Source organism: Heptranchias perlo, chromosome 1, assembly GCF_035084215.1.
Source record: "Heptranchias perlo isolate sHepPer1 chromosome 1, sHepPer1.hap1, whole genome shotgun sequence".
Lineage (NCBI taxonomy): Eukaryota > Metazoa > Chordata > Chondrichthyes > Hexanchiformes > Hexanchidae > Heptranchias > Heptranchias perlo.
In genome coordinates this window covers 154766046-154792309 of record NC_090325.1, presented here as the reverse complement: position 1 = coordinate 154792309, position 26264 = coordinate 154766046, and the positions used below count along the sequence as shown (strand labels likewise).

General features: G+C 44.3%; 1 protein-coding gene across 1 annotated transcript in view; it reads left to right on the top strand.

Moving 5' to 3' along the window:
• Window positions 1-26264, top strand: part of glrbb (glycine receptor, beta b) — a 224840-nt gene that overhangs the window by 40240 nt on the left and 158336 nt on the right. The window contains exon 3 of the mRNA XM_067992734.1: window positions 15876-15982. Within this exon, the coding sequence (XP_067848835.1) occupies window positions 15876-15982 (107 nt within the window). The remainder of the gene's footprint in view (window positions 1-15875; window positions 15983-26264) is intronic.

The window sequence follows — 26264 nt, the reverse complement described above, 5'->3', positions numbered from 1 at the left end:
CAGGGGTGCTGGGTGAATGGGAGTTGGTGTGAGTTAGGATAGAAAACATTACCCCTTAAAATGCAATTTTTGATGCATACACTCAGTTGCCTTTTTATTGTAAATTGATTAATACCTCTGTTAAAATAGTTGACAAAGGAATATCATAGGCTAAAATCTCAGGGCAGTCATCCCATTTAAGTTGTATCTCCTTCATCTGTTTTTCTCTACAATTTGGTATTACCTACAGACCAAATATTATAATACCTTGATTAAAATTGTTTATAATATTGTGAACAGTACAGATCCCTGGACTGACCCCTGATCACATTTATCCAATGAAAATTACTCCCACTGATCAATAGCAGTACTATTGTTCCCAGTTATTTAGTTAATTTATTATGCAATTTACAACAATCTCATTTATACTGAAAGCTTTCATCTTGGTCACGGGTCTCATGTGAAGCATTTTATTAAATACCTTCTGAAAGTATTGATGTACATCTTCAACGAATTCCAAAAAATGTCTGCAAAATCTGCCTTAAACTTTGGTATAATTGATTTTCACTGCTGTTTGTGTGTTTTTGCTGTGTACAGAATGGCACTTGCCGACAAAAAAGCATCGCTGCACTTCAAATATAATTGATTACATGCGTCGAGCTTTGAGACAATTGGTGAAATTCCAGACAATTGTAAATTTGTTTTGTTACTCTTCTTAAAAGTGATTACATTTGTTTCCTTTATAATGAACTCCAGTGCTTTTCCTATTTTTTATATAAAATTACATTTCCCAGGATCATGCTTCTGACCTCTTTTTAATAAATTGGAATAAGTGTAGTCATTTTCCTGCAATGTGATACTATAACCTGGAAATTGTGTAATTAAAAATACTGCAAGTTGAATGTAATTCTGGGGGGGCAGGTGTGGAGAATCAGAAATGGGGTGGAAACTGGATCTTCCAGGCTTCCGCCCTTCTTAAATTCCCAACAAATTTTATTTAGAACAGCGATGCTTGCCCCATTACATTGTGAGAGTTTTCTAGGGACATTCCTAGGCTGCTCCGGGAAAGCCATCAGGAGCACTCTTATAGGCCCAGTTGGATACAGATCTGCTGAGAGAAGGCATGGGTTCTGTTGTGAGCCTTAATTGGGGCCTGAATTTGAAAAAGCAAATGGTAACTGATCCCAGCAGCATATATATACCAGGGTACAAATTCCAAATGAATAAGTTGCCTCTTTTCGTACAGCCCAATCTGGGACTCTGGCTCCCTTTCTCGAGCGGCACCCTGCCACTCCAAGTTTTACTGCTTCTGTGGGGCAAGCACCGTATTGTGCCACTACTAGCATGGGCAGCCACTCTTATTTAAATGATGTCATCCATGGGATTTGGGATGGAGTTGGTGGCTAAAGTCCCAACCTGTGGCTCTTCTGTGGGTACAGAGCACCATGGAATTTGTAGCCTTGTATATATATCAATAGCTAATGTGCTACAAAAGGTTTTAGGCTATACCACCGCTTCTAACAAACCTCATTCTCTAAGTATTCATAGAATCATAGAATGGCTACAGCACAGAAGGAGGCTGTTCAGCCCATCGAGCCCGTGCCGGCTCTTTGTAAGAGCAGTCCAGTTAGTCTCATTCCCCCGCTCTTTCCCTGTAGCCCTGCAAATTTTTTCCCTTCAAGTATTTATCCAAATCATTTTTGAAAGCCATGATTGAATCTGCTTCCACCACCCTTTCAGGCAGCATATTCCAGATCATAACTACTTACTGAGTAAAAAAGTTTTTCCTCATGTCGCCTTTTTTCTTTTGCCAATCACCTTAAGTCTATGTCCTCTGGTTCTCAACCCTTCCGCCAATGGGAACAGTTTCTCTTTATTTACTTTATCTAAACCCTTCATGATTTTGAACACTTCTATCAAATCTTCTCTCAACCTTCTCTGCTTTAAGGGGAACAACCTCAGCTTCTCCAGTCTATCCACATAACTGAAGTCTCTCATGCCTGGAACCTTTCTAGTAAATCTTTTCTGCACCCTGTCAAAGTCCTTCACATCCTTCCTAAAGTGCGGTGCCCAGAATTGGTCACAATACACCAATTGTGGCCGAACCAGTGTTTTATAAAGGTAATATTTAGAAAGGCATGGGTTCGTCATTTAGAAAGGCATGGGTTAATCAAGGACAGTCAGCATGGATTTGTTAAGGGAAGGTCGTGTCTGACGAATTTGATTGAATTTTTTGAGCAGGTAGCAAGGAGGGTCGATGAGGGTAACGCATTTGATGTGGCGTACATGGATTTTATCAAGGCTTTTGACAAGATCCCACATGGCAGACTGGTCAGAAAAATAAAAGCCCATGGGATCCAAGGGAAAGTGGCTAGTTGGATCCAAAATTGGCTCAGTGGCAGGAAGCAAAGGGTAATGGTTGACAGGTGTTTTTGTGACTGGAAGGCTTTTTCCAGTGGGGTTCCGCAAGGCTCAGTACTAGGTCCCTTGATTTTTGTGGTATATATTAATGATTTGGACTTGAATGTGGGGGGCTTGATCAAGAAGTTTGCAGATGATACAAAAGTTGGCCGCGTCATTGATAGTGAGGAAGAAAGCTGTAGACTGCAGGAAGATATCAATAGACTAGTCCGGTGGGCAGAAAAGTGGCAAATGGAATCCAATCCACAGAAGTGTGAGGTAATGCATTTGGGGAGGGCAAACAAGGCAAGGGAGTAAACAATAAATGGGAGGATACTGAGAGGTGTAGAGGAACAAAGGGACCTTGGAGTATATGTCCACAGATTCCTGAAGGTAGCAGGACAGGTAGATAAGGTAGTTAAAAACTATTAGCCGAGGCATAGGATATAAGAGCAGGGAGGTTATGGTAGAACTGTATAAAACATTGGTTAGGCCACAGCTTGAGTACTGCGTGCAGTTCTGATCACCACATTACAGGAAAGATGTGATTGCACTAAGGAGGGTACAGAGGAGATTTATGAGGATGTTGCCAGGACTGGAGAATTTTAGTAATGAGAAAAGATTGGATAGGCTGGAATTGTTTTCTTTGGAAGAAAGGAGGCTGAGGGGAGATTTAATTGAGGTATATAAAATTAGGATGGGCCGAGATAGAGTGGATAGGGAGGACCTATTTCCCTTAGCAGAGGGGGTCAGTGACCAGGGGACATAGGTTGAAAGTAATTGGTCGAAGGATTAGACGGGCGCTGAGGAGAAATTTTTTAACCAGAATGTGGTGGGGGTCTGGAACTCACTGTCTGAAAGGGTGGTAGAGGCAGAAACCCTCAGCTCATTTAAAAAGTATTTGGATGTGCACTTGAAGTGCCATAACCTACAGGGCTACAGACCAAGTGCTAGAAAGTGGGATTAAGCTGGATAGCTCTTTTCGGCTGGCACGGACACGATTGGCCGAATGGCCTCCTTCTGTGCCGTAACTTTCTATGAGTCTATGATTCTATGAACGTAACTTTCTTGTTTTTGTACTCTATGCCTCTATTTGTAAAGCCCAATATCCCGTATGCTTTTTTACTGCTTTCTCAACCTGTCCTGCCACCTTCAAAGATTTGTGCAAATATACCCCTAGGTGTCTCTGTTCCTGCATCCACTTTAGAATTGTACCATTTAGTTTATATTGCCACTCCTCGTTCTTCCTGCCAAAATGTATCAATTCACATTTCTCTGCATTAAATTTCATCTGCCACGTGTCCGCCCATTCCACCAGCCTATCTTCTTAGAACAAAGAGATCTAGGAGTACAGGTTCATAGCTCCTTGAAAGTGGAGTCACAGGTGGATAGGGTGGTGAAGAAGGCATTCAGCATGCTTGGTTTCATTGGTCAGAACATTGAATACAGGAGTTGGGATGTCTTGTTGAAGTTGTACAAGACATTAGTAAGGCCACACTTGGAATACTGTGTACAGTTCTTGTCACCCTATTATAGAAATGATATTATTAAACTAGAAAGAGTGCAGAAAAGATTTACTAGGATGCTACCGGGACTTGATGGTTTGACTTATAGGGAGAGGTTAGGTAGACTGGGACTTTTTTCCCTGGAGAGTAGGAGGTTAAGGGGTGATCTTATAGAAGTCTATAAAATAATGAGGGGCATAGATAAGGTCGATAGTCAAAATCTTTTCCCAAAGGTCGGGGAGTCTATAACGAGGGGACATATATTTAAGGTGAGAGGGGAGAGATACAAAAGGGTCCAGAGGGGCAATTTTTTCACTCAAAGGGTGGTGAGTGTCTGGAACGAGCTGCCAGAGGCAGTAGTAGAGGCGGGTACAATTTTGTCTTTTAAAAAGTATTTGGACAGTTACATGGGTAAGATGGGTATAGAGGGATATGGGCCAAGTGCAGGCAATTGGGACTAGCTTAGTGGTATAAACTGGGCGACATGGACATGTTGGGCCGAAGGGCCTGTTTCCATGTTGTAAACTTCTATGATTCTATGATTCTTCAAGTCTGTTACTATCCTCCAAACTGTTTACTACAATTCCAAGTTTTGTGTCATCTGCAAATTTTGAAATTGTGCCCTGTACATCCAAGTCCAAGTCATTAATATATATCAAAAAAAGCAGTGATGCTAGTACTGACCCCTGGGGAACACCATTGTGTACCTTCCTCCAGTCTGAAAAACAACCGTTCACCACTACTCTGTTTCCTGTCACTTAGCCAATTTCATATCCATGCTGCCACTGCCCCTTTTATTCCATGGGCTTCAATTTGGTGACAAGCCTATTATGTGTCACTTTATCAAACACCTTTTGAAAGTCCATATACACAACACCAACAGCATTGCCCTCATCAAACCTCTCTGTTACCTCATCAAAAAACTCATCAAGTTAGTTGAACAGGATTTGCCTTTAACAAATCTGTGCTGACTTTCCTTTATTAATCCACACTTGTCTAAGTGACCATTAATTTTGTCCCAGATTATCACTTCTAAAAGCTTCCCCACCACCGAGGTTGAACTGACTGGTCTGTAGTTGCTGGCTTTATCCTTAGACCCTTTTTTGAACAAGGGTGTAACATTTGCAATTCTCCAGTCCTCTGGCACCACTACCGTATCTAAGGAGGATTGGAAGATTTTGGCCAGCACCTCTGCAATTTCCACCCTTCCCTCAGCAACCTAGGATGCATCCCATCCGGACCTGGTGACCTTCTAGTACTTCCTCTTTATCAATTTTTAGCCCATCCAGTATTTCAACTACGTCCTCTTTTACTGTGACTTGGGCAGCATGTTCTTCCTTACCAAAGACAGATGCAAAGTACTCATTTAGTACCTCAGCCATGCTCACTGCCTCCATGTGTAGATCTAATTTTTGGTCCCGAATCAGCCCCATCTTTCCTCTTTCTACTCATGCACCATTTATGTGCCTATAGAAAATTTTTGGATTGCCTTTAATGTTAGCCATCAGTCTATTCTCATGCTCCCTCTTTGCCCCTCTTATTTCCATTTTCACTTCTCTCTACTTTCCATATTCAGCCTGGTTCTCACTTGTATTAGAATCATAAAAATGTTACAGCACGGAAGGAGGCCATTCGGCCCATCGAGTCCACGCTGGCTCTATGCAAAAGCAACCTAGCTAGTCCCACTCCCCCGCCCTATCCCCATAGCCCTGCAGATACTTTCCTTTCAAGTACTTATTCAGTTCCCTTTCGAAGGCCATGATTGAATTTGCCTCCACCACCCCCTTGGACAGTGCATTCCAGATCCTAGCCACTCGCTGTGTAAAAACGTTTTTCCTCATGCCTTTGGTTCTTTTGCCAATCACCTTAATCTCTTCTGTTCTTGACCCTTCCGCCAATGATAACAGTTTCTCTTACCTACTCGGTCCAGACCCTTCATGACTTTGAATACCTCTATGAAATCTTCTCGCAACCGTCTCTGTTTCAAGGAGAACAACACCAGCTTCTCCAGTCTATCCACGTAACTAAAGTCCCTCATCCCTGGAATCATTCCAGTAAATCTCTTCTGCACCCTCTTTAAGATCTTCACATCTTTCCTAAAGTGCAGTGCCCAGAACTGGGCACAATACTCCAGTTCTGGCCGTTTCAGTGTTTTATAAAGACTTCCATATTTTTGCACTCTATGCCTCTATTTATAAAGCCCAGGACCCCGTATGCTTTTTTAACCGCTTTCTCAACCTGCCCTGCCACCTTCAATGATTTGTGCACATAAACCCGCGAATCTCTCTGTTCCTGTACCCCATTTAGAGTTGTACCCTCGAGTTTATGTTGCATCTCCTTATTCTTTCCACCGAATTTTGCATTTTTCTGTGTTAAATTTCATCTACCAATTGTCCACCCATTCCACCGGCCTGTCGATATCCTCTTGAAGTCTATCACTATCCTCCTCACTGTTCACTACCCTTCCAAGTTTTGTATCATCTGCAAATTTTGAAATTGTGCCCTGTACACCCAAGTCCAAGTAATCAATATATATCAAGAAAAGCAGCACCGACCCCCAGGGAACACCACTGTACGCCTCCCTCCCGTCCGAAAAACCTACTTGACTTCGTCCTCACCAATCTACCTGTCGCAAATGCATCTGTCCATGACTGTATTGGTAGGAATGACCACCGTACGGTCCTTTTGGAGACGAAGTCCCGTCTTCGCACTGAGGACATCATCCAACGTGTTGTGTGGCACTATCATCGTGCTAAATGGGATAGATTCAGAACAGATCTAGCAGCTCAAAACTGGGCATCCATGAGGCGTTGTGGGCCATCAGCAGTAGCAGAATTGTATTCCAGCACAATCTGTAACCTCACGGCCCGGCATATTCCTCACTCTACCATTACGAACAAGCCAGGGGATCATTCCTGGTTCAATGAGGAGTGTAGAAGAGCATGCCAGGAACAGGACCAGGCATACCTAAAAATGAGGTGCCAACCTGGTGAAGCTACAACTCAGGACTACATGCATGCTAAACAGCAGAAGCAACATGCTATAGACAGAGCGAAGCGATTCCACAACCAACGGATCAGATCAAAGCTCTGCAGTCCTGCCACATCCAGTTGTGAATGGTGGTGGACAATTAAACAACTAACGGGAGGAGGATGCTGTGTAAACATCCCCATCCTCAATGATGGAGGAGTCCAGCACATGAATGCAAAAGACAAGTCTGAAGCGTTTGCAACCATCTTCAGCCAGAAGTGCTGAGTGGATGATCCATCTCAGCCTCCTCCTGATATCCCCACCATCACAGAAGCCAGTCTTCAGCCAATTCGATTCACTCCACGTGATATCAAGAAACGGCTGAGTGCACCGGATACAGCAAAGGCTATGGGCCCCGACAACATCCCAGCTGTAGTGCTGAAGACTTGTGCTCCAGAACTAGCCGCGCCTCTAGCCAAACTGTTCCAGTACAGTTACAACACTGGCATCTACATTGTGGAAAATTGTCCAGGTATGTCCTGTCCACAAAAAGCAGGACAAATCCAATCCGGCCAATTACCGCCCCATCAGTCTACTCTCAATCATCAGCAAAGTGATGGAAGGTGTCTTCAACAGTGCTATCAAGCGGCACTTACTCACCAATAACCTGCTCACCGATGCTCAGTTTGGGTTCCGCCAGGACCACTCGGCTCCAGACCTCATTACAGCCTTGGTCCAAACATGGACAAAAGAGCTGAATTCCAGAGGTGAGGTGAGAGTGACTGCCCTTGACATCAAGGCAGCATTTGACCGAGTGTGGCACCAAGGAACCCTAGTAAAATTGAAGTCAATGGGAATCAGGGGGAAAACTCTCCAGTGGCTGGAGTCATACCTAGCACAAAGAAAGATGGTAGTGGTTGTTGGAGGCCAATCATCTCAGCCCCAGGACATTGCTGTAGGAGTTCCTCAGGGCAGTGTCCTAGGCCCAATCAACTTCAGCTGCTTCATCAATTACCTTCCTTCCATCATAAGGTCAGAAATGGGGATGTTCAGTGATGATTGCACAGTGTTCAGTTCCATTCGCAACCCCTCAAATAATGAAGCAGTCCGTGCCCACATGCAGCAAGACCTGGACAACATCCAGGCTTGGGCTGATAAGTGGCAAGTAACATTCGCGCCAGACAAATGCCGGGTAATGACCATCTCCAACAAGAGAGAGTCTAACCACCTCCCCTTGACATTCAACGGCATTACCATCGTCGAATCCCCCATCATCAACATCCTGGGGGTCACCATTGACCAGAAACTTAACTGGACCAGCATATGAATACTGGGGCTACAAGAACAGGTGAGAGGCTGAGTATTCTGTGGAGAGTGACTCACCTCCTGACTCCCCAAAGCCTTTCCACCATCTGCAAGGCACAAGTCAGGAGTCTGATGGATTATTCTTCACTTGCCTGGATGAGTGCAGCTCCAACAACACTCAAGAAGCTCGACACCATCCAGGACAAAGCAGCCCGCTTGATTGGCACCCCATCCACCACCCGAAACATTCACTCCCTTCACCACTGTAGCACTGTGGCTGCAATGTGTACCATCCAGAGGATGCATTGCAGCAACTCACCAAGGCTTCTTCGACAGCACCTCCCAAATCCGCGACCTCTACCACCTAGAAGGACAAGAGCAGCAGGCACATGGGAACAACACCACCTGCACGTTCCCCTCCAAGTCACTCACCATCCCGACTTGGAAATATATCGCCGTTCCTTCATCGTCGCTGGGTCAAAATCCTGGAACTTCCTGCCTAACAACACTGTGGGAGAACCTTCACCACACGGACTGCAGCGGTTCAAGAAGGCGGCTCACCGCCACCTCACCAGCAACGCCCACATCCCATGAATGAATAAAAAAAAGGTAACCCATGGGGTTGGGAGTAATATATTAGCATGGAAAGAGGATTGTTTAAAGGTCATAAAAGAGTCAGTAGAGATAAACGGGTCATTTTCAGGTTGGCAGGCTGTAACTAGTGGGGTGCCGCAAGTATCGATGCTTGGGCCTCAGCTATTTACAATCTATATTAATGAATTAGATGAAGGGACCGAGTGTAATGTATCCAAGTTTGCTGACGATACAAAGTTAGGTGGGAAAGTAAGCTGTGAGGAGGACACAAAGAGTTTGCAAAGTGATATGGACAGATTAAATGAGTGGGCAAGAAGGTGGCAGATGGAGTCTCATGTGGGGAAATGTGAGATTATTCACTTTGGTGGGAAGAATATAAAAACAAAATATTTTTCAAATGGTAAGAAACTATTAAATGTTGGTGTTCAGAGAGACTTGGGGCATCCTCATACAACAAAGACGAGGCTTGATTTTCCCAGGAAATTGCGGATGTGTTGGGGGCGGGGAGGCACCGAAAATCGGGAAAATCCCATTCGGGTTCGGGTATGGAGCCGGCTCCAACCCGTCGACGTCCGATTTCCCCATGGACGCACCTATGTGCGCGCGGGAGTCCCGAATCCAGAAGTCCCGCCGGCAATTAAAGCCAGCGGAATGATAGTTAAAGAGCCAAATGTACCTCATTGAGGTACTTAAAGCACTTCACTTGTGACGTATTAGCTGGTTAGAACGATTCTTAATGTACCTGGGCGGTTTTTCCATGGGTTCTGATTCACGCCTGGTGAAACCAGCCGTGAAGGGCCGGATTTTTTTTTATTCGTTCATGGGATGTGGGCTTCGCTGGCGAGGCCGGCATTTATTGCCCATCCCTAATTGCCCTAGAGAAGGTAGTGGTGAGCCGCCTTCTTGAACCGCTGCAGTCCGTGTGGTGAAGGTTCTCCCACAGTGCTGTTAGGAAGGGAGTTCCAGGATTTTAACCCAGTGACGATGAAGTCGGGACGGTGTGCGACTTGGAGGGGAACGTGCAGGTGGTGTTGTTCCCATGTACCTGCTGCTCTTGTCCTTCTAGGTGGTAGAGGTTGCGGGTTTGGGGGGCGCTGTCGAAGAAGCCTTGGTGAGTTGCTGCAGTGCATCCTGTGGATGGTACACACTGCAGCCACTGTGCGCTGGTGGTGAAGGGAGTGAATGTTTAGGGTGGTGGATGGGGTGCCAATCAAGCGGGCTGCTTTGTCCTGGATGGTGTCGAGCTTCTTGAGTGTTGTTGGAGCTGCACTCATCCAGGCAAGTGGAGAGTATTCCATCACATTCTTGACTTGTGCCTTGTAGATGGTGGAAAGGCTTTGAAGAGTCAGGAGGTGAGTCACTCGCTGCAGAATACCCAGCCTCTGACCTGCTCTTGTAGCCACAGTATTTATATGGCTGGTCCAGTTAAGTTTCTGGTCAATGGTGACCTCCAGGATGTTGATGGTGGGGGATTCAGCGATGGTAATGATCAGGCAAAAAGAAACAATATAAATTAAATAAAAAACCATTGCACGAATTTGAAACACAAAATCAACCTACCTTTCCACCCTGCTCCGATGTCCGATGTCTCCCTCTCCGATCTCCCCCCTTTCACCCCTCCGATTTTCCCTCGATCTCCCCTTCTTCACCCCCCCCCGATGTCCCCCCGATCACCCCTCCTTCATCCTCCCGATGTCCCCTCGATCTCCCCTCCTTCGCCCTCCCGATGTCCCCCCGATGTCCCCTCCTTCACCCTCCCCGATGTCCCCCCATCTCCCCTTCTTCACCCCCCGATGTTCCCTCGATCACCCCTCCTTCACCCCGCCCCCCCGGTGTCCCCTCGATCTCCTCTCCTTCACCCTCCTGATGTCCCCCCAATCTCCCCTTCTTCACCCCCCGAAGTTCCCTCGATCACCCCTCCTTCACCCCCCCCCCCCCCGGTGTCCCCTCGATCTCCCCTCCTTCACCCTCCCGATGTCCCCCCGATCTCCCATTCTTCACCCCCTGATTTCCCCCTGATCTCTCCTTCATCCCCCCCGATGTCCCCTCCGATCTCCCCTTCTTCACCTCCCTCCGATGTCCCCTCGATCTTCCCCTCGCCCCTTCGATCTTCCCCTCTTCCCTTCCCACCCCACCCCGGTCTTCCATTCCAGCGCTGGATGATGTCTCGCTCTCTTTCTCTCCCCCACCTCGCGTTGCAGCTCCTGACGGCAGCCAGCCTGATTGACAGGCTGGCTGATGGGCGCGAAACCCGGAGAGCACGTTAATCACCATCAATTAAGATGTGATCGCGTCGGAAACGGTAAGGTTTGTTTATTCGGGTTTGCCACGTGCATCTTCACCCTCCTGTTGCCAACCCGCCACTATTTCAAAATTGAGCCCAAGAAGTTAGTGTGCATGTACAGCAAGCAATTAGGTAAGCAAATGTCATGTTGGCCTTTATTGCAAGGGGGTTAGAGTACAAGAGTAAGGAAGTCTTACTACAGTTGTACAGGGCTTTGGTGAGACCTCCCCTGGAGTATGTGTACAGTTTTGGTCTCCTTATCTTAGGAAGGATATACTTGCCTTAGAGGTGGTGCAACGAAGGTTCACTAGATTAATTGCTGGGATGAGAGGATTGTCCTATGAGTAGAGGTTGAGTAGAAAGGGCCTTTACTCTCTGGAGTTTAGAAGATGTAAAGAATCTTACAACACCAGGTTATAGTCCAACAATTTTATTTGAAAATCACAAGCTTTCGGAGGCTTCCTCCTTCGTCAGGTGAAGAGTTTAGAAGAATGAGAGGTGATCTCATTGAAACATATAAGATTATGAGGGGGCTTGACAGGGTAGGTGCTGAGAGATTGTTTCCCCTAGCTAGAGAGTCTAGAACTAGGGGGCACAGTTGCAGGATAAGGGGTCAGCCATTCAATACTGAGATGAGGAGGAATTTCTTCACACAGAGGGTTGTGAATCTTTGGAATTCTCTACCCCAGAAGTCTGTGGATGCTGAGTCATTGAATATATTCAAGGCTGAGATGGATAGATTTTTGGACTCTAGGGGAATCAAGGGATATGGGATCGGGAGAAAGTGGAGGTGAGGTCAAAGATCAGCCATGATCTGATTGAATGGTGGAGCAGGCTTGAGGGGCTGTATGGCCTACTCCTGCTCCTATTTCTTATGTTCTTATGTTCTTAATGATTCCCACTTTTTCCCCGCCCTCGGTTTCCCCTCTTTGCCTGCTCACGGGTGGCTTTCTTGCAACTTCTCATACAACAGCTGCTGGCGTGAAACCATAAATAAAGATTCTCAACTATAGGGGACCTAACCTTTAGAAGGTAAATCCAATAACATTTGTAGAAGTTGTAGAAATCATTCGATCTGATGTCATGTGATCTGACATCATGTGATTCGATATCACATGGTCAGGTGTCATGTGGTCAGAACATCACATAATCAAACCTCCAGGAGTGCCTCCAACGAGCGTTGGCAACCCTACTCCATCAGTACATCATGTACTGATGAGCTGCCAAAGCCCCTACCCACTCCCCAGCACTTCAAACATTAGCAACTGCAGCACACGAAGGGAGGGGATCACAGACAGGTGTCTGCAGGACATTATTCCCCCCCAAATTTGACAGGCACTCTGGCCCTACAGCAGCCATCTCATCCTGTCAACGTAGGCTGTCAACATGGCAGTTCCCAGGATCAGGACATCCCTCCCTCAGTGGAAAAGGACCCCGGGATGGCAATGAATTGGGAAGCCCACAAACAGAAAATGAACTGAAATCACATCCTGCCGGCAGGGCTCCAGAATCAGGCACGATCCAAGGTAAGGGCGATGATGGAATGGTGCAGGAAATGCAGCCAATCCTGGGATATTTGGCTGATCCGGTTTACTGTACATACAATTACCATTTTGAAAATTAGGACTCCTTTAAAAAAAGAACACCTGATGCAAGTTCCTTAGATGTCCCCAATTTACAGGTTTCACCATAATTCCCAGTTTGCTATGATTTTATGTTGCTTAACATATTATTGGATAATTCAATTTTATAATGCAAAAATGGCTGAATTATCAGGAGTAGACAGTGGCCAGGAATTTTCTTGGAGCTGCTCCTGCTCCACTGCCGTAACTTTGCTGGAAGTGCGGCAGAAACCACATTTATACGTGGCGGAGTGGGAGCAGCTCAAAGGAAATTCCCAGTCTGTATTTTGTTTGGTAGTGATGTGTGTGTTTGGGGTGTGAATTTATACAATTTATGGGTGGGGGGGGCAGAAGGGGAGTTTCCTCAGGGCCGACAGTGGGGTAGGTGCAGAACTTTCACCCACTGGTCCAAACGTGTTGTGACCCAGGGTAGGGGTCAATTAATTATGCAGGGTCGACTCCCAGCAGTATCTCTGCTCTGTCTTAGGATTCCACTGCTTGGGGAGTGAACCTCTGCACTCCTGTAACACAGCCTTCACTGCGGTAATGTAAAGGGAGGGGCCACCAACTGTTGACAAAAGGGTTCCAAGTGCAGAGGAACAGAAGTAATCTAAAATCTTGCTGCAATTAATCTCGTGGGGAGGGGCGGGAATCAATTGGAGACCAAAAAACCTGCTGGCCTCATCATTAATGCCGCCTGGCTGCCATCATTGGAGACCTTATGACAGCTCTTCAAAACAGGCATTGTTTCAGGGAGGTGGAGTTGGGGCAGCAAACAAGGAAAATCCATGTCCAGAATGATTCTCCTTCTCATTGCCATTTACGTGTGGTAGAGCGGGCAAGCTGTGGCAGATAGAAAAAAATCTGAGGCAGCTTTTTGAGGCTGCGATTTGGCGGCAGGCTCCCCATCCCATTTTATTTCCATTAAGGCTCTGGGGTCACCCGAAAATGGGTGGAACATCAGAGGAAAATCCAACTCATATATTCATCGACATGAGGCTGTGAGTGCCCCGTAATGAAATACTTATTCAAATTGCTCATCAGTAATAAAATCTAGTGCTCCCATATCACAAACACGAGCCAGATACAACATGTGGTTTGACCGCAACTCTTGTGTATCACCCCCTATATTGTATCAGTGTGAATTTTCAGCTTCTCACAAGCAGTTCTTATGGCCTCTTTGAGATTGCCAATTTAGGGGCACAACTTCTGCTGCACACTGCTGGTATGCACTAACGGCACATAGTGCAGTTCCAGCCTGCAATTTTCCAGCGCATCAGAATTTTTACCCCTATTGCCATGAGTGCTGAATTGTTGCTAGTTTTATGCTGTAGACCTATTTTCACTGGGTTAAGCTGTTCAATACCATTTCACAGAGGATGCTTGTAGTTTATAGAAAGAGGAGAGTTTCATCCTATCTGGGTTACAGGAGAAAAAAGAGTGTATTAACCCACTGTGCAATGCAGCCTATCTTCTGTGCATTCTAAATGTTTGAAGTCAAGCAATATGAAACGTTTCACCGTCCTTCAATTCAAACGAGGCCCCTATTAGGCCTGAGCATTTTTGATCACTGCAGGATTGAAGGACCGTGTATGCTTCTAGACAGGTACTTTTTATGTTTAAGCACTGCTTCAGCAAAAAGCTTCATCTTTGCAATCCTGAAAAGATGCTGTTTCACAACCTTTAAATTTATATTATTTGCCACTTTCTACTTACTTTCTCTGCCAGAAACAATGTGAAATAAAAACAGAAACTAATGGAAATACACAGTAGATCAGTCAGTATCTGTGAAAAGAAAAGAAAATTCCATTAATTTCAATGGAAGGAGAATCCGACAGGTTCCGCTACCAGCGTGTGATCCTGCTGGATTTTCCTTTCTGCGCTTCACCCAGGTGATGCAAGAAATGGTGAAAACAAAACAGGTTCACACAAGCTCAGACACTTGCAATGTGACCTTTGCTAACTTGCTTAGAATATACAGCTGCTTGATTTTTTTTTGGATACTGTTGATGACTGGCAGGAAAAATTCACATGCATAGGAGAATCTATGCCTCAGCCTTATAATGTGGATTAATCCCATCACAGGATTACCACTGGATTTGATATCAGTGCTAATGATATGAGTATGTTAATCTTCATTTTTGGCAACAACTGTGAGTTGATGAAAAAAGTTTTCTAGTCTTTTCACAGTCTCAACGTTTTCTTCGGAAAGCTGACCTAACTAAGGAAACTTGATAGAATCATACAGCAGTGGAGGAGGCCACTTGGCTCATCGTGTATATGCCGACTCTTTGAAACAGCTATGCAATTAGTCCCATTCCCCTGCTTTTTGCCCATAGCCCTGCAAATTTATGCTTTTCAAGTATATATCCAATTCCCTTTTGAAAGTTACTATTGAATCTGCTTCCACCACCTTTTCAGGAAGTAAATTCCAGATTATAACAATTCGCTGCATAAAAAAATTTCTCCTCATTTCCCCCTGGATTTTTTGCCAATTAACTTAAATCTGTGTCCTTTGGTTACCGACTCTCCTGCCAGTGGAAACAGTTTCTTCCTATCTACTTTATCAAAACCCCGCATAATTTTGAACACATCTCTGCTCTCTCCACATAACTGAAGCCTCATCCCTGGTACCATTCTGGTAAATCTCCTCTGCATCCTCTCCAAGGCCTTGACATCCTTCCTGAAGTGTGGCGTCCAGAATTGGACACAATAGTTGAGGCCTAACTAATGTTTTATAAGGGTTTACCATAACTCCCTTGCTTTTGTACTCTATGCCTCTATTTACAAAGCCATGGACCCCATATGCTTTTTTAACAGCCGTTTCAACTTGCTCTGCCACTTCAAAGATTTGTTTTATGTGAACCCCCAGGTCTCTCTGTTCCTGCACCCCCTTTAAAATTGTACCATTTAATTTATATTGCCTCATTTGACATTAGATTCAATTATATCTGATTACTCTAATACTACGTTTCAAGCAGTGATGCCAAATGCAATATGCCCATTCCGAATTGCCAGGTGAGAGGAAATCCTAGTCCCGGCCATACTAGGTGAACAAAACTTAGAATTTGAGATCATGTTATCGATCAGTTTTTTTTCAAATTCATCAGTAAAATGTTGGAATGGATATTGGCACAGTAGCCTCCTGGAACAAACAAATTGATCAGGTTGATCACTGGAATTGAACATTCAAAATGTATTTATTTTTTGTTGCAGACAACAGCTATCTGAAGATCTTGCTCGAGTACCTTCGAATTCCACCAGTACCATCATCAACAGGTTACTTGTCACATATGACCCAAGAATACGGCCAAATTTCAAAGGTTTGTGGCACTTCATATGCAAGAACAATAGTAGACTTTCTCTATAAGTTTGTTATAACAAGGAGTACATTTTACATTCGGGTGTCTTATACAGTTTCGTTATTAGTAAAACAGCCATAAACGTGGTATATTAAGGGTCATTCCACAGCCTAGTACTCCCAGTGGGAGTACATTTCAGGAAATGCTGCATGTTTATTCCTATCATTTCATCCATTAAAATGAATGGATGGAAGATCATAGGCTGCCTGCATGTGCAGCATGGGATCACAGTTTTATTAGGTCAGATTTATAGTGAGTGATAGCTCTTTATAAGTTACTGCATAGAACCAGTACATTGCCATTTCAAGGAGCTTTATTATGAGTGAAAGCACATAATCAACAGTACAAATTTCTTTTCATTCTAAGTATGGTCATGAATAATTTGAGAAGATGGCATCTGAGTGGAGTGAGAAAACCTTACAATTTGTAAATATCTTGCATGCCCTTGGGAAACTGAAGACCAAATGGATGTCCATGTTCTTCTGTTTTTATTTCCATAAATGATACCCACCATATAACCCACATAAGTTACAGTCACTTGGGAGCTCTGGCTAGAATCACATGGAACATATACGATACCACAATTACAATAACATTATTTGGTGCCTATGCATCAGTTAGAAGTCTGCTAAATTGAAGTTATTAGAAGCAAACATTTTCAGGATTTTTACTTCTTATCTGTAGAAGATTTAGGAGGATCTCCGGGAGTTCTTCCCCGTGTTTGCCATAACATCTGCGGAAGAACGGCAGAAACCCTGGCAAAATGGCGTAATCGCCTTGTTTAAACTGTCTTTCTGGGGATTTTGCAGCTCTTCTGCTAAAGTTAGAGTGGTCGAGTGGGAGAACCCCCAGAATCTCATACACTTGAAATCTCTTATTTTTTTGACACCTGCTTTGTACGTAATTTTATTTCAATCTCCTATACCTGCAGAATGTGTGGAAGAATTGTGCCTGGTGAAGCAGACGGTTTAATTTTTGCTGAGAATGGATGTACCACAAGAATATTGTGGCAATTACAATATAAAAAAAGTGAAGGGGAAATCATGTTGAAGCCAAGTGCTTTGTTTTGTAGTGTATTTGAGTTTGTTCAAATCCATTCACTGGTAAATGAAAAGAGTTGAGGTTTGTTATTCTCATAAGTGATAGGGACAAAGAAGAAAAGAAAAATAAATACAATACACTCGTACATCGACAAACAGCAACAACTTGCATTCATGTGGTGCTCCTGACATGCAAGGAGATATTTCAGATTATTTTACAATAAGGAGGAACGTGATATATTGGGCACTGACTACGGTAAATGGAGAGACCAGGATGAGGAACTGAAGTCAAATAGCAGCGATTTAAGGAGGTCTTGAAAGTACGGAGGGTGGTGGCAAGACAGAGCACTGGGTAGAGAATTCTAGAGGACAGGATTTCGTGAATAAATGTTACAAGACCTGAGGTTCCTGCAGGGATGTAAGGCAGGAAGAAATCACTGAGGCTAGGTGGGGCAAGAGTATGGAGAGATATTGGAAACGAGTTACATCGAGTTACATCGAAACTACCGCACAGAAACCGGCCATTTGGCCCAATTGGTCAATGCTGGCATTTATGCTCCACACAAGCTTCCTCCCTCCATACTTCACCTAACCTTTTCAGCATACCCTTCTGTTCCTTTTTCCCTCATGCGCTTATCTAGATTCCCCTTAAATGCATCTATGGTATTTGCCTCAACTCTCCTTGTGGTAGCGCGTTCTACATTCTTACCACCGTTTGGGTAAAGAAGTTTCTCCTGAATTCCCTATTGCATTTATTAGCGACTATTTTATATTTATGACTCTTAGTTTTGGATTCCCCCAAAAATGGAAGCATTTTCCCTAAGTCTAACCTATCAAACCCTTTCATTATCTTAAAGACTGCAATCAGGTCAGCTGTCAGCATTCTCTTTTCTAGAGAAAAGAGCCCCAGCCTGTTCAGCCTTTCCTGTTTAGTGTTTCCTCTCAGTTCTGTTAACATCCTTGTGAATCTTTTTTGTACCCTCTCCAATAGAAACTTCTTTACCCAAACTGTAAAGATTCTGTTATCCTTTCTACCACACAAGGATGACAGTTTTGAAATCAGCACACTGAAGGAGCCAGTGGACCTTGGAGAGGAGGTGGGGGTGTGGGGGATTTGATGGGATTGTGGAACTTGGTACAGGTAAGGAGGTAGGCTGTGATATTTTGGATGAGTTGGAGCTGGTAGAGGGATGATGCAGGGAGGCCAGTTTTGAAAGGATGAAGGCATGGGCTAGAGTTTCAGCAGCAGAATGGGAGAATACACAAAAAGCAGTAATGAGAGAGACATATGAAATACAACAAATGTGAGGCCATCATAAGCAGATCAGACATCATAGTCTAGAGATAATAGTGTTTCTTATCAAACAGGACATCAAAAGCCATGCATGTTGAATCAGAGGCTTCCACATAGCTAGGGATAAATTAGATTCGCACTGTATACATACATGTCACTCTAAAAAACCGGCAAAAGCTAACCAATGGCTCCAAAAAAAGTTGACATAATCTCAGAAAAATGGAAAAGCTCAAGTACAACTACGACATGTAGTTAAACTGAAAATATAGTGCAGCACATAATTTAAGCTGCAAGGTACCCAACACTTCTATTGAGGTAAATTGTGGCAATTCTTGCTGGCACTCATCTCCCCCTTGCCTTCAATTCAATGTAATATCCTTCCACCCTTCCACCCTTTGATCATGCTGGCACTCTCCTTTTCACACTCAGTTCATGCTGGCATTCTTTATCCCGTGTCTCAGTTCTGACATGCTGCTATTCTGGGGGATAAAACCAGGCTGCAAGCTGTGAGTAGAAATTTCTGATCTCACACAACTATTGTGAGTATTCCCGCACATAGAGTGCAGCAGAGCTGTATTCCCAGGAGCAGCAGCATCATAAAGTAGGAGCCAGGAGCATAGGTGTGGGGTAGGATTGGGAGTGATGATGGGGGAACAGAGTATTAACTTTCTTTTGCCAATGCAGATAAGCGGATTCTAATTCCAAAATACTCGCTGTTCATGCAAAATGTGGAGGGTTGTCATATATATAAATTCAACATTGTTAGTAGAAACTACAGATTGCTGAACCTATATCCACTTAAATATTCATGTTTGTGAGACCATTAGTAGATTGTTTGATTGTAGTGATTTTGTTTGATCGTCCAGGAAATGAGGCATAAATGCATGTTAGAAGCGAGTTCCACATTCTAACCACTCTCTGGGTAAAGAAGTTTCTCCTGAATTCCTTATTGGATTTATTAGTGACTATCTTATATTTATGGCCCCTAGTCCTGGTCTCCCCTGCAAGTGGAAATATCTTCTCTACGTCTACCCTATCAAACCCTTTCATAATCTTAACAACCTCAATCAGGTCACCCCTCAGTCTTCTCTTTTCTAGAGAAAAAAGCCCAAGCCTGCTCAATCTTTCCTGATAGGTATAACCTCTCAGTTCTGGTATGATCCTAGTAAATCTTTTTTGCACCTTCTCTCGTGCCTCTATATCCTTTTTATAATATGGAGACCAGAACTGTGCACAGTACTCCAAGTGTGGGCTGATCAAGGTTCTGTACAAGTTTAAAATAACTTCTCTACTTTTCAATTCTATCCCTCTAGAAATGAACCCCATTGCTTGGTTTGCTTTTTTATGGCCTTATTAACCCGTGTTGCTACTTTTAGTGATTTGTGTATCTGAACCCCTGGATCCCTCTGCTCCTCTTTTAGACTCTTATTATCCAAGGAATATGTGGCGCCCTTATTCTTCCTACCAAAATATGATACCTCACACTTATCTATATTGAAATTCATTTGCCAATTACACGCCCATTCTGCATGTTTATTAATGACCTCTTGTAATTTTACGCATTCTTCCTTTGCATTAACTACACCTCAATTTGGTGTCATCCGCAAATTTTGAAATTGTATTTCCGATTCCCGAATCCAAATCGTTAATGTAAATTGTGAACAACAGTGGTCCAAGCACCGATCCTTGTGGAACACCACTTCCCAAGTTTTGTCTGTCTTGAGTAACTATCTTGAACCCCAACTCTCTGTTTTCTGTTTTGTAGCCAGCTTGCTATCCATTCTGCTACTTCTCCGCTGATTCCACATGCTCTGACCTTAGTCATGAGTCTACTACGCAGTATCTTATCGAAGGACTTTTGAAAATCCAAATATATTACTTCAACTGCAATACCCTTATCTACCATTTTTGTTACTTCTTCAAAGAATTCAATAAGGTTGGTCAAGCATCACCTTCCCTTTTGAAATCCGTGCTGACAATACTTATTACATTTTCGGTTTCTAGATGTTTTTCTATTACATCTTTGAGTAAGGATTCTATTATCTTACTACTGACGTTAAGCTAATTGGCCTATAGTTCACTGGGCTGGTTCTATCTCCCTTTTTAAATGTAGGTATTACATCTGCTGCCCATCAGTCCTCTGGCACTGTTCCCTTTACTAATGAATTTTTATATATATGTAATAGTGCCTCTGCTATCTCTTCCTTAACTTCCTTTAATAGGTGCGGATGCAATCCTTCCTGACCAGGTATTTTATCCTCTCTAAGTTTGATTAGTTTATCTATTATCTATCTCAAATGTCTTTATATATTTTTTGATCTCTTCTTTTAATGTCCTGCCCACCATGTTAGTCTCCCTAGTAAATACTGAGGCAAAGTAATTATGCCAGGCAGAATATAGAAAGTTCAGAGGGGAAGTGAAAAAGGAAATAAGAGGGGCAAAGAGAGAGTATGAGGATAGACTGGCGGCCAATATAAAAGGGAATCCAAAAGTCTTCAACAGGCATGTAAACAGTAAACATGTAGTAAGAGGAGGGGTGGGGCCGATTAGGGACCATAAAGGACATCTACTCATGGAGGCAGAGGGGATGGCTGAGGTACTAAATGAGTACTTTCTATCTGTCTTTACCAAGGAAGAAGATGCTGCCAGAGTCTCAGTAAAGGAAGATATAGTTGAGATACTGGATGGGCTAAAAATTGAAAAAGAAGAGGCACTAGAAAAGCTAGCTGTACTTAAAGTAGATAAGTCACCCAGTCCGGATGGGCTGCATTCTAGGTTGTTGAGGGAAGTAAGTGTGGAAATTGCAGAGAGACTGGCCATAATCTTCCATACATCCATTGATATGGGGGTGGTGACAGAGGACTGGAGAATTGTGAATGTTATACCCTTGTTCAAAAAAGGATGTAAGGATAAACCCAGCAACTACAGGCCAGTCAGTTTAACCTCAGTGGTGGGGAAACTTTTAGAAACGATAATCCGGGACAGAATTAACAGTTACTTGGACGAGTGTGGATTGATTAGGGAAAGCCAGAACTGATTTGTTAAAGGCAAGTCATGTTCAACTAACCTGATAGAGTTTTTTGATGAAGTATCAGAGAGGGTAGATGAGGGCGTTGCAGTTGATGTGGTGTATATGCACTTTCAAAAGGCGCTTGATAAAGTGCCGCATGGTAGGCTTATCATCAAGATTGCGGCCCATGGAATAAAGGGGGCAGTAGCAACATGGATGCAGAATTGGCTAAGAGACAGGAAACAGAGAGTAGTGGTGAACGGTTGTTTCTCGGACTGGAGAGTGGTGTACAGTGGTGTTCCTCAGGAGTCAGTGCTGGGACCACAGCTTTTCTTGATATATATTAATGACTTGGACTTGGGTGTACAGGGCACAATTTCCAAATTTGCAGATGACACAAAACTTGGAAGGGTAGTAAACAGTGAGGAGGATGGTAATAGACTGCAAGAGAATATAGACAGGCTGGTGGCATGGGCAGGCACGTTGCAGATGAAATTTAACACAGAAAAATGTGAATTGATACATTTCGGTAGGAAGAACGAGGAGAGGCAATATAAATTAGAGGGCACAACTCTAAAAGGGGTACAGGAACAGAGAGATCTGGGGGTTTATGTGCACAAATCGTTGAAGGTGGCAGGGCAGTTTGAGAATGCAGTTAATAAAACATACGGGATCCTGGGCTTTATAAATAGAGGCATAGAGTACAAAAGTATGGAAGTCATGATGAACCTTTCTAAAACACTGGTTCAGTCACAACTGGAGTATTGTGTCCAGTTCTGGACAACGCATTTTAGGAATTATGTGAAGGCCTTAGAGATGGTGCAGAAGAGATTTACTAGAATGATTCCAGGGATGAGGGACTTTAGTTATGTGGAGAGACTGGAGAAGCTGGGGTTGTTCTTCTTGGAACAGAGATGGTTGAAAAGAGATTTGATGGAGATATTCAAAATCGTGAAGGGTCTAGACAGTGTAGATAGAGAGAAACTATTTCCATTGGCGAAAGGTTCAAGAACCAGAGGACATAGATTTAAGATGATTGGCAAAAGAACCAAAGATGACATGTGTAGCACCAGCGTTCTGGCCGTTTTTATGAATCATATTTTAAATCCAATACCCCTAAGAAAGCAAGCTTGTGGGAGTGGCTTAGAGAACAGGATTGACTGGCAGGAGTTTCGAGCCAGGCGAACCTGACTAAGGTGCATTCATATGCAAACGGACATTTCACACTGACAGGCTGGGTGGAAGGGAACCCAGGCCGATTGACGTCATCACCATTTAACATAATTACTGGAAACAATACCCCGAGTGGTAACTCAGAGACACTCAGTCTCCTGGTGGAAGGCAGGAGATGGCCGGGCCATTGTCTTCCAGGAGAGAAGCCACGATGTGGAGATGCCGGTGATGGACTGGGGTGGACAAATGTAAGGAATCTTACAACACCAGGTTATAGTCCAACAATTTTATTTTATAATCACAAGCTTTCGGAGATTATCCCCTTCGTCAGGTGAGTGAATGAATAAGAGGTTCTCAAATCGCATATCTTATATTAGGCTGGGACACCATCACACCAATCAAAAGGTGTCGTTGGTGTTCAGACAGGTTAGCCAAGGAAAACAGTAGGTCCCAGTATGCTGAATACACATTGTGTCAAATTACACAGACAGAGAGAGAGAGAGAGAAATATTAAAAACAGATAACTTTTTTTTCCCCTTGCTGGTGGGGTTACGTGCAGCGTGACATGAACCCAAGATCCCGGTTGAGGCTGTCCTCATGTGTGCAGAACTTGGCTATCAATTTCTGCTCAACGATTTTGCGTTGTCGTGTGTCTCGAAGGCTGCCTTGGAGAACGCTTACCTGAAGATCGGTGGCTGAATGTCCTTGACTGCTAAAGTGTTCCCCGACTGGGAGGGAACCCTCCTGTCTAGCGATTGTTGCGCGATGTCCGTTCATCCGTTGTCGCAGTGTCTGCATGGTCTCGCCGATGTACCATGCTCCGGGGCATCCTTTCCTGCAACGTATGAGGTAGACAACGTTGGCCGAGTCACAGGAGTATGAACCATGTACCTGGTGGGTGGTGTCCTCTCGTGTGATGGTGGCATCCGTGTCGATGATCTGGCATGTCTTGCAGAGGTTGCCGTGGCAGGGTTGCGTGGTGTCGTGGATGCTGTTCTCCTGAAAGCTGGGTAATTTGCTGCGAACGATGGTCTGTTTGAGGTTGGTTGGCTGTTTGAAGGCGAGTAGTGGAGGCGTGGGGATGGCCTTAGCGAGGTGTTCGTCGTCATCGATGACATGTTGAAGGCTGCGGAGAACATGGCTCAGTTTCTCCGCTCCGGGGAAGTACTGGACGACGAAGGGTACTCTGTTGGTTGCGTCCCGTGTTTGTCTTCTGAGGAGGTCTATGCGATTCTTCACTGTGGCCCGTCGGAACTGTCGATCGACAAGTCGAGCGTCATATTCCGTTCTTACGAGGGCGTCTTTCAGCGTCTGTAGGTGTCCATCGCGTTCCTCCTGGTCTGAGCAGATCCTGTGTATTCGTAGGGCCTGTCCATAGGTGATGGCCTCTTTGACGTGGTTGGGGTGGAAGCTGGAAAAGTGGAGCATCGTGAGGTTGTCCGTGGGCTTGCGGTAGAGTGAGGTGCTGAGGTGCCCGTCTTTGATGGAGATTTGTGTGTCCAAGAATGAAACCGATTCTGAGGAGTAGTCCATGGTGAGTTTGATGGTGGGATGGAGCTTGTTGATGTTATCGTGCAGTCTCTTCAGTGATTCTTCGCCGTGGGTCCATCGGAAGAAAATGTCGTCGATGTATCTGGTGTATAGCTTTGGTTGGAGGTCCTGTGCAGTGAAGAAGTCGTGCTCGAACTTGTGCATGAAAATGTTGGCGTATTGGGGTGCGAATTTGGTCCCCATGGCTGTTCCGTGTGTTTGGGTAAAGAACTGGTTATTGAAGGTGAAGACATTGTGATCCAGGATGAAGCGGAGAGGCGCCAGTTAAGCAAGATCGGTTTGAGATCGAAACCCATTACCTGCTAACAGGGGCCATCAACTCAGGAAACAACAGACACCCAGTAATCAGCACCCATTGTCTCTCCAGGTACAAGGCCTGGGAGCGGGATAACGAAATAGCATTTTTCACAAAGATTTCAAAGGTTATGAGTCACTCCAGGCCACAGGGGGACCCAGACAGATCACCTGAGTCAATACATCGAGCAGATCTGTATCGTATCGGCTCAGCTCTGGTGGGGTCTGAGCTCTGCGCTCTGCTCTCTGCTCTGGGGCTGCGCTCTGCTCTCTGCTCCTCGGCATCAATCTACAGTGAGTCTCCCGAGTGGGGCTCTGCTTGATTCAACGGAACACCACCAGAAGCTGAGCGCTACTCTTCACCCCTCATCAACGGATCTCGACTCAAACTGGAACTTGGATACCGCGTCGGCAGTATGGAACCAGGAGCGAGATGTGCAGGAAGAAGCTGCAAGCAAGACAATGGGCAATCGGGGTGAGCATATTGCCTGCGCCTACACATCCTCAAGACCACTTAGCTGTGTGAGGGGGTGATTGTATGTCCCAACCAAACCTTAGAGGATTTTCGTGCTCGGGGGTCCTGTGTTAGTTTATTTTAAAGGTAGTTTTTTCTCTTATTAGGCTGTGGTAATTTAGCACGGTAGGGCTTATTGGACAAGCCAGGGTTGTACGGTTTGTACTGTTTACTAGTGTCATTGTTAATCTTATTAAACACAGTACGGTTGAGCCCGAAAACGTCCGAGTCTGATCTGTCCTTATAATCCCTATCGTTCCAGAACTTATAGTAAGAGGTGTGTTTTCGGTACGACTGAGAAAACCACTTACACATGAGGAAAAACTTTCTTACACACCAAGTGGTCAGGATCTGGAATGCACTGCCCGAGGGTTAGGTGGAGGCAGATTCAATCAAGGCCTTCAAAAGGGAACTGGATAAGTACTTGAAAGGAAAAAATTTGCAGGGCTGCACAGAAAGGGCGGGGGAGTTGGACTTACTGGATTGTTCATGCATAGAGCCGGCGCAGACTCGATGGGCCGAATGGCCTCCTTTCGTGCTGTAACCTTTCTATGATTCTCTTCTATGATTTAATATTTCTGCCATTTCGCTGTCATTATTTGTGAGTTTATCATGTGTACCCCTTAGTGGCCCTATCCCTATTCAAGCCAGAGACATTTACTGCAGATGTGGCAATCCTGGACAGTCTCGCCGTCCACAAACTCCCATATATTACAGCCCCGACACACAGCCTTTACTGCCATTTCTAGTTTTTATTTATTTAATCAGTGGTTTATTTCTAGGACTAATAGAATCACTTGAGATCTAGGTTATATTTGCCAAATGGATTTAGCTTGATTTCAAAATAATTAGTAATTACTTGGTCTTTATTTTAATTTCATGTAATTTTATTTTTAAGTTTGAAAAGTTGATAGATTAGTTTATAGTCCCTTGGTTTAAATCGCTTAGTACCCCCTTCCCCCTCTCCACCTAATTCCCACACTCACCAAATTCCCAGTTGAAAGTCCTCACCCTGTTAGCAATTCACTCCGTTAGAGGTTCACTCTCTGCTCAAGCTGTGTGCTGATATTCTAGTCACCTAATATTTCAAATTCAAATTCCAGCATGCTTTTCATTGGAATAGAAGACTGCAAATTGATCAAACTACTCAGTAGCTCAGCCTCGTGCCTTAGTCAGTTCTGTCTCCTGTTCTGCTATAAACACATCCGACTACTCACTGTAACTTAGTAAAAGTGTTGTCAAAACTCAAGATAAAAGAGGAAGTGAAATTCTAGAAGATAATGTAGTTGAAATATCAAATGAATACATTCTGAAACATTCATTAGGATAATGCTGACTTGCTATCCAATTTCAATAATGTACCCACA